Source organism: Hyalella azteca, unplaced genomic scaffold (assembly GCF_000764305.2).
Source record: "Hyalella azteca isolate HAZT.00-mixed unplaced genomic scaffold, Hazt_2.0.2 contig4592, whole genome shotgun sequence".
NCBI classification, from domain to species: Eukaryota; Metazoa; Arthropoda; class Malacostraca; order Amphipoda; family Hyalellidae; genus Hyalella; species Hyalella azteca.
The window spans coordinates 194915-208151 of NW_025934805.1; the positions used below are offsets into that span (position 1 = coordinate 194915).

General features: G+C 34.0%; 1 protein-coding gene across 2 annotated transcripts; it reads left to right on the forward strand.

The window, feature by feature from the left end:
- Positions 1 to 801: 801 nt before the first annotated feature.
- LOC108677664 lies at positions 802 to 13029 on the forward strand. Of its 2 annotated transcripts, none has more exons than XM_018165916.2 (9): positions 802 to 921; positions 5517 to 5626; positions 6960 to 7121; positions 7490 to 7589; positions 8169 to 8292; positions 8779 to 8893; positions 9967 to 10069; positions 11081 to 11337; positions 11650 to 13029. In XM_018165916.2, the coding sequence occupies exons 1-9, from the start codon at positions 813 to 815 to the stop codon at positions 12604 to 12606; spliced, it is 2037 nt and encodes a 678-aa protein (XP_018021405.1). In that variant the 5' UTR covers positions 802 to 812; the 3' UTR covers positions 12607 to 13029. The 2 variants fall into 2 exon arrangements, with proteins under 2 accessions (XP_018021405.1, XP_018021406.1); XM_018165917.2 differs by lacking the exon at positions 802 to 921 and adding an exon at positions 1005 to 1115.
- The last annotated feature ends 208 nt before the right edge of the window (positions 13030 to 13237 follow it).

A 13237-nucleotide genomic window follows, 5' to 3' on the forward strand; every position in this document is an offset into this window, starting at 1 on the left:
TGAAATCTGAAAATGGGCTATAGTTCCTAGTCGTATAAAAGAATAAAGTAAAAGTAGTGGTATAAGGAATCGTTCAAAGTCGTAAAAAATATAACTCAGTACTCACTGCAGTGAGTGACAGAGAGCGCATTTTCTCGTCAACGAAAACTTGAGGTCACGGACAGACGGACATGGCGAGCACAATAGTGCATTTTTTCCATAAATGAGAAAATGCGCTAAAAAGTATGCAACATTAAAATTATCTTTTTATTCTATAAGTAGAGAAAATGGACGCGATGACGCAAACATGGGCTCAAATTCCATTGTTTTTATTACCATTAAAGATCTCGATGATTTATCATTGCTTCTCTACTATTATCTTATTCATTCAAGCCTTTTAGGAAATGCTCAAATTTGAATGAATGCCCATATACACGCGTAATTCATCATGAAAAGAAATAACCTGAACGTTTGAATCCGTCCGTCGATTTTTATTCCCCCTTTATATTTTAAATATTTTTTGCAGAAAATGACACCTCAATTTTAAACAAAACTGTACTTTAATAGTCTAAAATCTAAGCATGAAATAAATTCCGATAAATTGCAGACTTCCACCTCTCTAGAGTACTGAAGCTATGAAATTATCAGAGTATAACTTAGTTCATTCCAAATCATCCAGTAAAATCTTTCATTACCAGACATATACATGTAATATGTATTCACATATTTGTTCGATTTTGTTCAGTTGATTTTAGATTACAGTAATGATGTTTTTTCGTCCCTTGGTGCACTTACGACGTTGTATATTCACCATGGACCCGTAATGCGCGAAAATGGCGGAATCTCAATTTGATGCAAACAAATCTAATGCAAATTTGCCTCAAAATTGGGCAGAATCCGAAATAATTGAAGCGGATCTCGTTGAAAGTGAAAATATCAACGGTAAGCAAAATATATTTTGCACTTTATTCTTCTACACTTGCAAAATGTGTTGTTGTCATGTTACTTAAAATTCACGCACAAGAATAAGGTTAGCCTATCTCAACCTTAAACGATACCGTGTCGCAAGTGCTGAATTGGAGAAAGCCGCTTCGGAAATCAGTATTATTCAGTGATATGCTGTGTTAGTCAAGAAAGTAAGCGATATTGTAATTCTCAGCATCATAAAAAGTTCTTATAATATTGATTTGCTATGGTTTGCTAAGTATATATGAAATGTGTATGTATGGTATTTTATTGTAGCTACCTAATTTTGATCATAGGCCTACTTGAGTCCTACTCTAACTTCTAAGGCTTTAAAAGAGTTAATTTTAAATACATATGGGCTATGGCTAAATCAGGTGAATTGTATTCTCAAATTTAAGGGTTGAACTTCAAAACTTGAAAAATGAAACAAATAGGTTTGATATATAAATTTGGTTAGGTAATCAATTATTATTTTTAATAGCTAGGCTATAAAGTTGCTTGGGAAGTTGGGAATAAATATGAAACTAGGCTAATAGCAAAGACAATTAAGACATTATTGTACCCTTTTTGTACAGCTAAAACAAACTTCGTGTCATTTATCTTATTGTATGCAACAATTTTACTTTTGAGTTTTGATATAGGCCCACTGTGCAGAGAGTGGATGAATATTGCAAGATCTTTGGCGACGCTTCAGTAGCCAAATTTTCGCCTTCAGAAGATCTTGCCGACACATTTAGATTGAAATTCTTGCATTTAATATATTTCTCAGTCTTCAATGTCAACTGTCAAATTTGACACATTTTTCGATGATCTCACCACGTGGCATGCATTGTCTCTCTTTGGATCTCAATATTTTCCCGCTAGATGGCCTTAACCTAGTGTTTTTGCAGTATTTCGACACGCAAATGTATGACGTCACCATTTCAACCATCAATGAACGCATGGAACTAAAACAAAGCTTAATATAAAGGAAAAACTAGAGAAGTGACGGAATTACCTACGATGTCGGAATATACCGCGTTTACCCTACATTGATGATGGAACTAAAACAAAGCTTAATATAAAGGAAAAACTAGAGAAGTGACGGAATTACCTACGATGTCGGAATATACCGCGTTTACCCTATATTCCGACATCGTAGGTAATTCCGTCACCTCTCCAGCTTTTCCTTTATATTAAGCTTTGTTTTAGTTCCATGCGTAATGATGCGTTCATTGATGGTTGAAATGGTGACGTCATACATTTGCATGTCGAAATACTGCAAAAACACTAGGTCTTGGCCATCTAGACCTAGTGGGAAAATATTGAGATCCAAAGAGAGACAATGCATGCCACGTGGTGAGATCATCAAAAAATGTGTCAAATTTGACAGTTGACATGGCTCTATCAAATAGTGAATAACTGTTTTTATAGGAAGAATATTATGGTTTGAGACTTTTAAATACGTCTGTGAATATATTAGGAATCCTTTAAGTATACTTGTATTCGCTGATTTCAAGTCATAAATAAATTAATAGATGATTAAGTTGAGATGTTGATTTCGACACATGAAAACTTATTCCGACACAACTTGAATAGGACACACAGATCGTTCAAAGCTTTGTACAAAAATTGAAATTTGCTCAATTAAAAGCCTAATAGCTGTTAATTAAAACGTAATTAAGTAGTGTTCAATATTCGTTAGTGTTCTAATTCAAAGCCGTGTTGTATGACTTGTATCCCAATACAGCTCACACAGCAAACGGAATTTGAACACGTGGATGTCGGCAATACGTATCAGTTAAATTTGAAGCGCTGACGCAATACGACTCACCACTTGTTGGATGTTGCCACACAAAGTGACGGAATATAGGGATTTGGTAGGTTTCCATTCTAAAGGCTTTTTAATAAATATGGCAACATTTTGTGACGTTTCATTGTTGCTGACGCATAGTGAAGTGTTTTGAGAGTCATGTGAAGGCAACAGAACTTGCGTAACGCATACGGTTTTTTTTATAGTTTTTAATTTCTCGATGCGTCCTTAATGTGTCGGAATATATCGCGTTTACCCTACTCACAATTTAAACCAATTTTTTATGTATAATGATGCAGGTATCCAGGATACTTAACTGGTCTACATATAGGACTCAAAAATGAACTTGAAGAAGAGTCTAAAAAACTCTCTGCTTTGCCACTATGGGTAGTAGTAGGGTAAACGCAGCATCATAGTGGCAAAGCAGAGAGTTTTTTAGACTCTCCCTCAAGTTCATTTTTGAGTCCTATAAGTAGACCAGTAAAGTACCTATCCTGGATACCAGCATTATCATACTTAAGAAATTGGTTTAATTTTACAACACTTCTCTTTAACTTCACTTCTTGTCTGTCTGTCTGTCTGTCTGTCTGCTACAAATCTTGTAATCAAAATTTAATACACTTCTACTTATCCTATCGATCTGAAATTTTGCACACTTGTGTAAAGTTGGAGACAATGCATGAATCAAATGTCAAAATAAAAGATTTAAAAGAATTAAAAAAAATGTTTTTCAATATTAAAAAAATTGAAAAAATAATTTTGTCAGCTACAAATCTTATAACTGATATTTGACACACTTTTACCTGTCTAATTGATCTGAAATTTTGCACACTGGTGTGAAATCAGAGGCAATGCACGAATCAATTAACAGAATAAATAATTTTGAAAAGAAATTTATATATTAAAAAAAATTATATATATTCAAAAAATTTAAAAGGTAATTTTTTTAATTTTCGAAAATTAGATGAGAAATTCATTGTACATCTGTAAGATTGGAGATACTGGATTCTTTGGAAGTGTTGTCTTTAAAAAGTAGTTTTTAAATGTATATTTTTTCTGAAATATTGCTGCTCTAATATCATATAATTTCAGTAAATATGAAATTTCGTTGCTCCAATGTCATATTTTTTTATTGATTGAAAAAATTGCAGTTTGCAATTCGCAAACATCGTAACATGTCGTTTCATAAAATTTTCAACTTCCACAATCTGCAGTATATTTACTTTATTAACCTTAAAACTGCCTCCCTGCTTCCCGCCAATATAACAGGCAGAAAGTAATAACAACGACAACTCAACCAAAACATTTCCTTAAAGATCGTGTAGTTGTGGTCACGTCAGAGCAGTCAGACTGCATTATCACTTGTTCAGTTGTCACTTAAGTGAAGACAAATGTTAGTGAGTTATTTTAGTGTAAAATTAGAGATGTGTGGTAATATGTGCATCATGCATGGGACTTTGTAAATAATAAGTTTGCCACTCTTAAATGGCTTTTCACGGCCAAAATATGGAATTCATGGCTCAAAGAAATATAATCAAGGCTGGCAAACCCATAAAACCATGGCTCAAATAATCACTGCTTCCCAAATACATATTCCATGCCTGTTCAGAATTACCACAATCTCTAATTTGCCTAAAAATGCTATGTAAGATTTGAGTTGGACAATAGATATTTTTCACTGTAGTCTGTGAGACAGTGAGAGTAATACATCATTCTACTATCTTAGTCTGAACTTCTTTATTTAAATTAAAAAAAAATATATATATATATATAATTGAGTTGGATCTCAACTTTTTTGAGGCCTTGAAATTAGGAAAAACTAAATCAATTAACATAAATAGAATGAGAATCTCAATCTCTACAGACTCTACCCTTGTTAATTGTTATTTGCCTTGCTATTAGCTAGCAAAGCCAAAGAAAGATAATATTAATAAATCGCTATTTTTTTGACTTGCCCCATGCCCACTAGGAGCTCACAATTTACTCGTATTCAGTTATTGTTTCACCATCCCCCGTGGTGGAGTTATTTAATTAGCATAGTGGCAAAGCAGAGAGTTTTTTTAGACTCAAGTTCAATTTTGAGTCCTATAAATAGACAAGCAAAGTATCATGGATACCACTCATACCAGCATTAGAATTTATCATGCATAAGATTGCGGTTTAAATCTTGAGTTAATGAGGAAATTAAAAATGAACTGATTCTAAAAAATTTCTGGTTTGCCACTATGATTCAATGCAACATTTCAAACAGAAGGTTTTGTATATCTGGTGCATTTTAATTGATTCAATTTGGAATATGGGACAGTAGTTTCCTAAAATTGCTGGGAAAAATGGGCACTTCAATAGTGTTTTTCTTATATTGTAAATAGAAATGGATTGTTTTTCTTATTTTTCACTCCATTAATTGGAAAAAGACCAATCTGACCAAATTGGCCAGAGGCAAGGGCATTTTTTTATCCAATTTATGGGTGACTTCTTCTAAATTTTCTACCTTGGTAATTGCTGATTTGTTTTAATATGTTCATTTCATGCTATTAAAGCTGCAAAAGTTTAATATGAAATTTATTTGCTTGTAATCAAAAATACAGTTTACAATTTATGCTGACCCGTATTTTTAACAAATCCTCACAAGTCAATACAGATAATATTTTTATTGTATTGCAATAGGGGCCATTTTAAATTTTTAATGCATTGTTGATGCTAAATCCACATTTTATCAAAGTAATTTACATTAGTAGTCATATTTAAACACAATGATAATAAATTGTTTTGCTTTCAGACCATGAACATGCAAAATTTGCTGCTCGACGCCCAATATGGACAAGAGAAAGCACTCACTGGCTCATGGAGGAAATGCTGCAGTTTGAGACCCGAGAAGACAAGCACCAGGTTCTTATTTAGAATACAATTTCTTCAATTAATTACTGTGCATTACCTAACTCTGTAATTTACTAGTATTGTTCAATGTTTTTAAATAAATAATCCAATTTTGTCATGCTAATTGTCTCTAAAACATTTTGAGAAAGTATTGTTCAGATGGGTAGTGCCAGTCAAGTGTTACAGGTATCTTCATTGTCATAATTTTTTTTATTGAAACTGTGAAGCAACTATTGTTCTAAAATTATTTATCTTTGCATTATCTTGCCCTTATGATGCTTAGACCCACAAAGAATCAGGCCTGGTTGCCTTATAATGCCCAAGATATAAGATGTTGGAAAATATTGTTTTGGTTTCAAGTACCTACTAGTTGTGCTGTGTATTTTAATTGCCAATTTATCACTTAGGCACTACCCAATAAAATGAGATTCAACACTGTTCATTTTTATGCTGCCAATATCAACATTTAAAAAAATTCAAATCTTACTTGAGTTTTGAAGTCACTTGGCCACCTATCAGTGTGCTTATCTCAAAGTTCTATTTAGATGCAAATTTTTTGACCACAAATGCCCTTCTTTGCAATCAGGGGTCATACTTTCCAAAAAAGTTAAGAGATCATAACTTCATCAGCCAATCACTGACGACCTTTCAAACAAAATTCACCAATCACAGACACAAAAATGGAGCCTAAGTACTTATGTTCACTTAGCCAGTTTTGAAAGTATGGCCCCAGTTCTTTGATGGGCAAAGTTAACTTTAAAAAGGCATATAAGAATGAAATGATTGCATGGTAAATATGACTTGATGGTACCAAGTACTTTAGAATAAAATTGTTATGCAGAAGCCTCAGTAAGAATATTCTCTCATGCCTTATTTTTCTTGTGATAACTTAAGTAGAGAGTAATGTACATTGATTTTGGAGCTGTCATCCAGCATCAATGAGGTTTCATCCTGTATCTCAAGGAGCTCATTTCTGAAATTTAATTCATGTTATAAAATCTTTGAGGATACAAATCTTCCATGCAAAGCTGCATTCCTTTAATTTGAATTTTCCAATAACTTCCAACACATTTTTAATAATTCAATTATCAGAATTTTGTCTTTTAAATTACTTGTGATACTTTTAGTAGAACTTTTTCAGTTCTTCACTGTGAAATGTCACTATGATTTCACTCATTACATGGTTTTAGGATTTGATGTATACTTACACTACCAATATATATATATATATATATATATATATATTGTTGAGCGCTTTAGACCAATTGTTGTTGAATTATTCAATTATTTTTGCAATTGAAATATTCATTTCAAAAGAAGCTTTACTCAAAGTTCACTCTTGCAGATTAAGAAGAGGGCTGTGTATGAAGAACTGGCCTGCAAGTTCTCTGAAGCCAATTTCCACATCTCGTGGGAAGCAGTGCAGAAAAAATGGCAAAACCTTATGTCAACTTACTGGCGAAACCTCAAGAAACCCAAGAAGGATCCCCAGTGGGAATATTTCAAGGTAAATATTTTGATTCAAGTCAATATTTTGCGGTACTGATTTCCAAGCTCAGAATTAGTTTAATATAAATTCTTTAACAAATTCATGCTATAGTTACCCATTCAGAAAAGGGGAGCAACATTATTGTCCAAAACTACATTAAATTGTCTTCAAATATTGAATAGTAAATTTTTCAAGTAATTTAATCTTAAGGATTACTTATGACTTACCCATGTCTCTTATGACACTTGTCTTAGGCATCCATTAACGTTTTTGATGGATCAATTGGTGGTCAATATTAATCTTCTTGATTAGTATCGATCAGTCAGAGGGTAATCAATCTCCTTAATTATCCATCAGTCGGCGGTTAAGTAATCTTCTATGTACAGGAAATGGATGTAATTCTACGCAACACATCTGTGTGGGTTGGACTCAATGGCTGCAAGGATCCTAAACAAAGGAATTCTCTGCACTACAACGACCAGACTGGTGAGACAGTCTATTACAGTTACCCTGAGACCTGAAACTTATTTTCATAAGTAAAGACTCGCCTATATTAGTTATTCTGTTCTTGTACATTTATTTTTGTAATCATATCTGTCACATTCTTGCATTCTGTTTACTATTACTTTATTATTCTCCTAATTATATGCAAAGTCAGTCTTGCATAATGCTATAAAATTATTTGCCTAATTATATACATGTATATAAAGTCACCTCCTGCATTCTATCTTGCATTGAAGAAATAAATACAATGTTCTGAGGTTGATGCATTTTATGAGAAACATAGATAATATGAAGATAGTCCAGTGTGGCTCTAAGCGTTTGAATTCTTCTTTGCTGGTAACAAGTTTCAACTGGAAAGCTCTGACTAATTTGTTCTATTATCGCCCAGAGAAATATTTTTTGTGCATATATTGCACACTTCAAATTATAACAGTTTGCGAGTCGCTAATTATTTATTTAAATGATAGAAATTATGCTTCATCATTTCAACATGATCCTATGCTTACAAATCGACGTTGTCATCTCAATATAATGATAGTGATGATTGATGTTCGTCACCAGAGGATCGCTTATGGAACAATGAGAGAATCATTTTCTTGCTGGACGAGATGAGGCAGCTGTGCAAAGATGGTGACGCTAGGGGCCGCCGTAGTGTCTTCCATAGAATATCTACGAACTTTCAGAGGTATTTTATAACTGAAAATTGCTGGATAAATCCATAGAATGTTTATAAACTTTCAGAGGTATTCTATGCTTGAAGATAGTGGATAAATCCCTAGAATATTTACGAACTTTCAGAGGTATATTTTAACAGAAATTGATGGATAAACCCATAGACTACCTATCTACGAACTTTCACATGTATTTTATGTCTGAAGTTGTTAGATAAATCTCTAGAATATCTATGAAATGTCAGAGGAATGTTGTGCCTTGGAATTGGTGGGTAAATTTATTGTAGCTGATGGCGCAACGATTTTATTCCTTGGTATTTGTGATTGACATGTTAACAAATTGAAATATTTTAAGTACCATTTTACGTTACAATGATTCCAGTTTTGAATCAAACAGTTGCATTCCACAAGAAATTTGTGCACCATTCTAGTTATTTTTTATTATTTTAGTTCCTGTTGACGGAAATTGAAATTGCGTCAGCGAGTTATTTCTGTTACAGAATTGGCGTGGACTTTAACTGGAAAGTTATTCAGAAGAAATGGCACAACCTCATGACGACCTACAAGAGGAATCTCTCCAAACCAAGGAACGAAGTAGCGTGGGAGCTTTTTGATGTGAGTCATGGTGATTCACAGTCTAGGGTGGAATTCTAAGAATTGTGGTTTATATATTTCAGGAAATCCAGCCTGGTATCTCGATTAGCTTAACACGTTAACTACGTATTGGTACATATGCGTACCACGAAATGTATTTTTCCAGGACGTAGTGGTCAATAATTCAGGTTGCCTAAAATCGGCCAAATCCGAGAACAAAAAAGGCCGATAATTCAATATATAATAGTTTATTTGTAGGTTCCGCTATAAAAATTCCATTTATTTTCTTTTTGCAGTATTTAAAATTTAATTAGGAAGTACCCCTATCATAAATTTTAGCCGGTCAATGTTATTGAGAAAAACTAAATCACGGAATTTGTCCGGAAAAAATGACACTCTGGCAACCCTGTTTAAAAAAAAGCACAGAAAATGAAATAACAGTAAAAGATGAAGCAATCGTAGTCAACGTGTTAAAGAAATCTCCTGAGTGATAGAAGAAACGGCCAGTTCTAAGTTTTAATTTAAATCCAATGTTCACTTATTCTTAATTACCTCTATTGAATGAGCTGAATTTCACCCTGTTGATCACCCTACCTGTGTCCATAGTATGAATATTTGTCCTATTCTATAGTTTTGATATATGCCATACTCTAGTTTTGATATATGTAGCTCCCATTCTATAGTTTTAATATACTATGTCTTATTCTATAGTTTTGATATATGCTCTATTCTATAGTTTTGATATATGCCCTATTCTATGGTTTTGATATATGTCCTATTCTATAGTTTTGTACATAGTATGTCATATTCTATACTTTTGATATATGCTCTATTCTATAGTTTTGATATATGTCCCATTCTATAGTTTTGTACATAGTATGTCATATTCTATACTTTTGATATATGCTCTATTCTATGGTTTTGATATATGTCCTATTCTATGGTTTTAATATATGTCCTATTCTATACATTGAATATTTGTCTTATTCCATAGTTTTAATATATGTACGAGTATATTACGTCACCATCTTGCTAAAAACTATATATGTTAGCCATCTTAATTGACTGGTAAATTTTTATTTTTTTTTTTATAGATGATTGACAACATCCTGAACAAAACAAGCTCACAGCAACCAGTGAACTGTGATGAGACGAGCCATCTCTCTATGTCACCTCCTCATCAGACCACAGAAGACAGTAAGTGGTCGTTCGATAGACCTACTTTTTCACATTACCATCCATGTGTTTTTTAATCTTTTATTGAAAACTTTTCATCATTTTATGTCCTTTTCTTATGGCTTGTCTTAATATGCTCATTTTCCTCCTTCACATTGATTTTAGCTTGATTATTTTGGTCAGGATAATTTGTCCTTGTTACTTCATTCCTTCGCAAGTAGCCCACATTTTTTTAATATCCCAAAATTTTGTTGTCAAGATTATTTCGATTTTATTCATACAGACTTCACATCCTACTCATCATTACTCATCTTGATGAACTTTTTTGTGAGATCTCAAATGTTTATCAATCGTTCTGCAGTGCTTATAATCTAAATGTTAATTGGTTTGCAGTTTGGCCATTTGCAGGAATAACAGTTTGACCTAAGCCGCAGTTTTAAGAATTTGATTCGTACTTTGGAGGCTGCTAGAGGCTCGAATTTACTTAAGCATTCAAATTTTGTTGGAAAAATAACTAGGTACCCTTTAGCACAAAGAGTTTTACTCTTTGTTGAAAGGATAGGCGAGATTATTCGAACTGTTTGGTTTGTATACTAAGATATCAATTGCAAATCTCTTCCAATAAGTAAATTTTAGAATGAAAACGTCCCGAATGTTGGAAAATCATTGCTAAAAATTTAGCGCTTTTTCGGTTGGTCATGAGAATTCAATTCGATCCTCTTTAACCTATCCTCCGTAATTTTTTTTGATTGAGTAATAGAATAGTGGTATAGAATAATTCCAACGACGCTAAAGAATTGGCCAAGTTTGGCCTGTCGCAAATTCTTGTAATGTATCAGACTTTTCTCCTCGAGACCTAAAAACTGGCCTTTTCACCAGATTTATCCAAAACTGACGTAAATTCTAAATAGCTGCTGATCATCAACCAGTCTTTGAGGTGACAGGCACTTCTAGTTGAAACATATATATATTATATTTATGTATTATACCATTTAATTTTCCACATTTCTAACAATCAATAATAACCTGTAGAGGCTACTGAGGACGACGACCTCTGGACTCACGACAACACCTTGTGGCTCCTGGAGGAAATGATGGCTGTCAAGGAGCGTCGAGATAAGCATCTGCTGAAGAACCGCGTCGTATTCAGGGAAATTGCGGATACTTTTAATGAGGAAAACTTTATGGTGGACTGGAAGAAAGTGCTGAGGAAATGGCAGACCATGTATGTTGTCTACTCGAAGATCTATCGCGGCATCATGCAACCCACGCAGTGGCAGTATTTCGAGGTGGGCAAAGTTCTGCATTGTTTGTTTCCTCTTTCCCTTTAATTTAAAATACATTTGTAGAAAAACTACTTTGTTAGTTTCCATCTCTTCCTTTATTTTGGACATCATTTTTCAGTAACATTTCATTATTTATTTTGAGAGTAAATAAGTCTTAACATTTTTAAAATGCATAACTTAGCATATTTTATGTTATATTCTTAGGACAATTAGTGAGGAGTACGAGAGGACAGGTTATGAGTAAGGACCGCTGTGATTGTGGGTTAGTCATGGAGCGCAACTTTGACTATTGTATCAAAATTTCTAATTTTACAGAGGATGCATGATATCGTAGGCGATACAGACATGTACGTAGGCATCGGCAACGTCACGAGCAGCGATAATAATTCCATGAACTCGAAGAACGAGCGCGAGGATCCCTTACTTCCCACCGAGACTGTGTATCACTACATCAATCCTGATGACAACTCCCAATTCATCATGACTTGCAGTGAAGCTCTTAACAGCAGTGACAACAACGTTCAGTTTACCTGTAAACCTCTCGTAGACTCACGACTCGCCTTCGACGAACGTGAACAATTCGTAGAACTTAGTCCTGAATTCGTGACTACGGATTATGTTGCAGTTCCTCAGGGAACGGTGTCTCCTGTGAGTGCTGTTGATCACAAGCCAGAGTTGACGGTCGAGTTCACTGCTGTTGAAGACGATGGCGAACTTTGTTCAATCGGTCTTGTGGGATCAAAACCTATTATAAATAATTCTCTTGTTAAAGGTAGATCAATAAAAAGACCAAGATACCAGTTGAAGAACGGTGACAATAGCTCCAATAATTTGTCTGTTAACAGACGAGATATACTGACACCTGCTCTGAATGGTACGAACAATAAAGAGGATAGTCCTCGTCAGAAACGGAAAAGTATTGACTCTGAAATTAATAACGAAACGCATTTGATCGGCTCAGATGATGATATAGTGCAGCAAACAGTGGTTTTAGAGGACGGAGTGGTGTTTGAAGAACACCTCGATCTTGAAAACGGAGAATGCGTCCCTAAAGAAGAGCAAATCGAAGTGAACGAGATGGAATTCATTGAAGTGGAGTGCGACGGTGCCGTGAGCAACAGCGTTGACGAGGAAGGAGAGGATCCTGACAATTTGGTCGTGGAAATTGAAACTGCTTTTGAAATTTCGGAAATGCCTGAAGGTGAAGACTCGGCCAATAGTTTTGGTGGGGATGGCGAAGTCCACTTTTCACAAGTATGGGAAGAAAGCTAACAATTATTTTTCGCCTTATAGTGCTCTCTTTTGGTTATATACCGGTATGTTTAAAAGTTAAATATATTTGCACTTCAAATTTGTTGTTCTGAAATGAATATACATTTCTGTTTATTGAAGGTTGTTTCTCTGGATTTTTCTTCGATTGTGCGTTAATTTTTTCTGGCCAACAGCCGATTATTTGTCGTATATATCTGTTCTGTGAGCATACAAATGAAATGACAACTGTGCCTGTCAAATTTGGTCAGAAGACTTCATAATTGTTGAATGGAGACTATGATAGTACAATAGGTTGGTGTTATTTATGTTGCACCCGTGTTAATTAAGAGCTTATATTGTATCAAAATGTATTTAATTTATTTTTTTATGGATCTAATTCCGTATATACATATAATTACTGTTGTTATTGTACTGAATTTAGGATTGTTGTTCCTGTATTTTTTTGTAAAAATATGTAGTCTCATCTGTTACTCGTACTCTCGGCGCTTTATTTTCAAATTTCTGTAGATAATATTTCTTCCTGTACATTTGCAACTGTACTGAACGCTACAGTCGTGCCTTATCTTGAACACAATGTACCGTAAAAATTCTAGCTTTGTTATTCTTTACTAGCCTGTAATTGCCTTTCTTC

Coding starts and splice junctions, on each gene's coding strand:
- LOC108677664 (XM_018165916.2), top strand. CDS start 813: ATGGCGGAATCTCAATTTGATGCAAACAAATCTAATGCAAATTTGCCT. Junction 7,590..8,168: donor GCACTACAACGACCAGACTG/GTGAGACAGTCT, acceptor GTTCGTCACCAG/AGGATCGCTTATGGAACAAT. Junction 10,070..11,080: donor TCATCAGACCACAGAAGACA/GTAAGTGGTCGT, acceptor AATAACCTGTAG/AGGCTACTGAGGACGACGAC.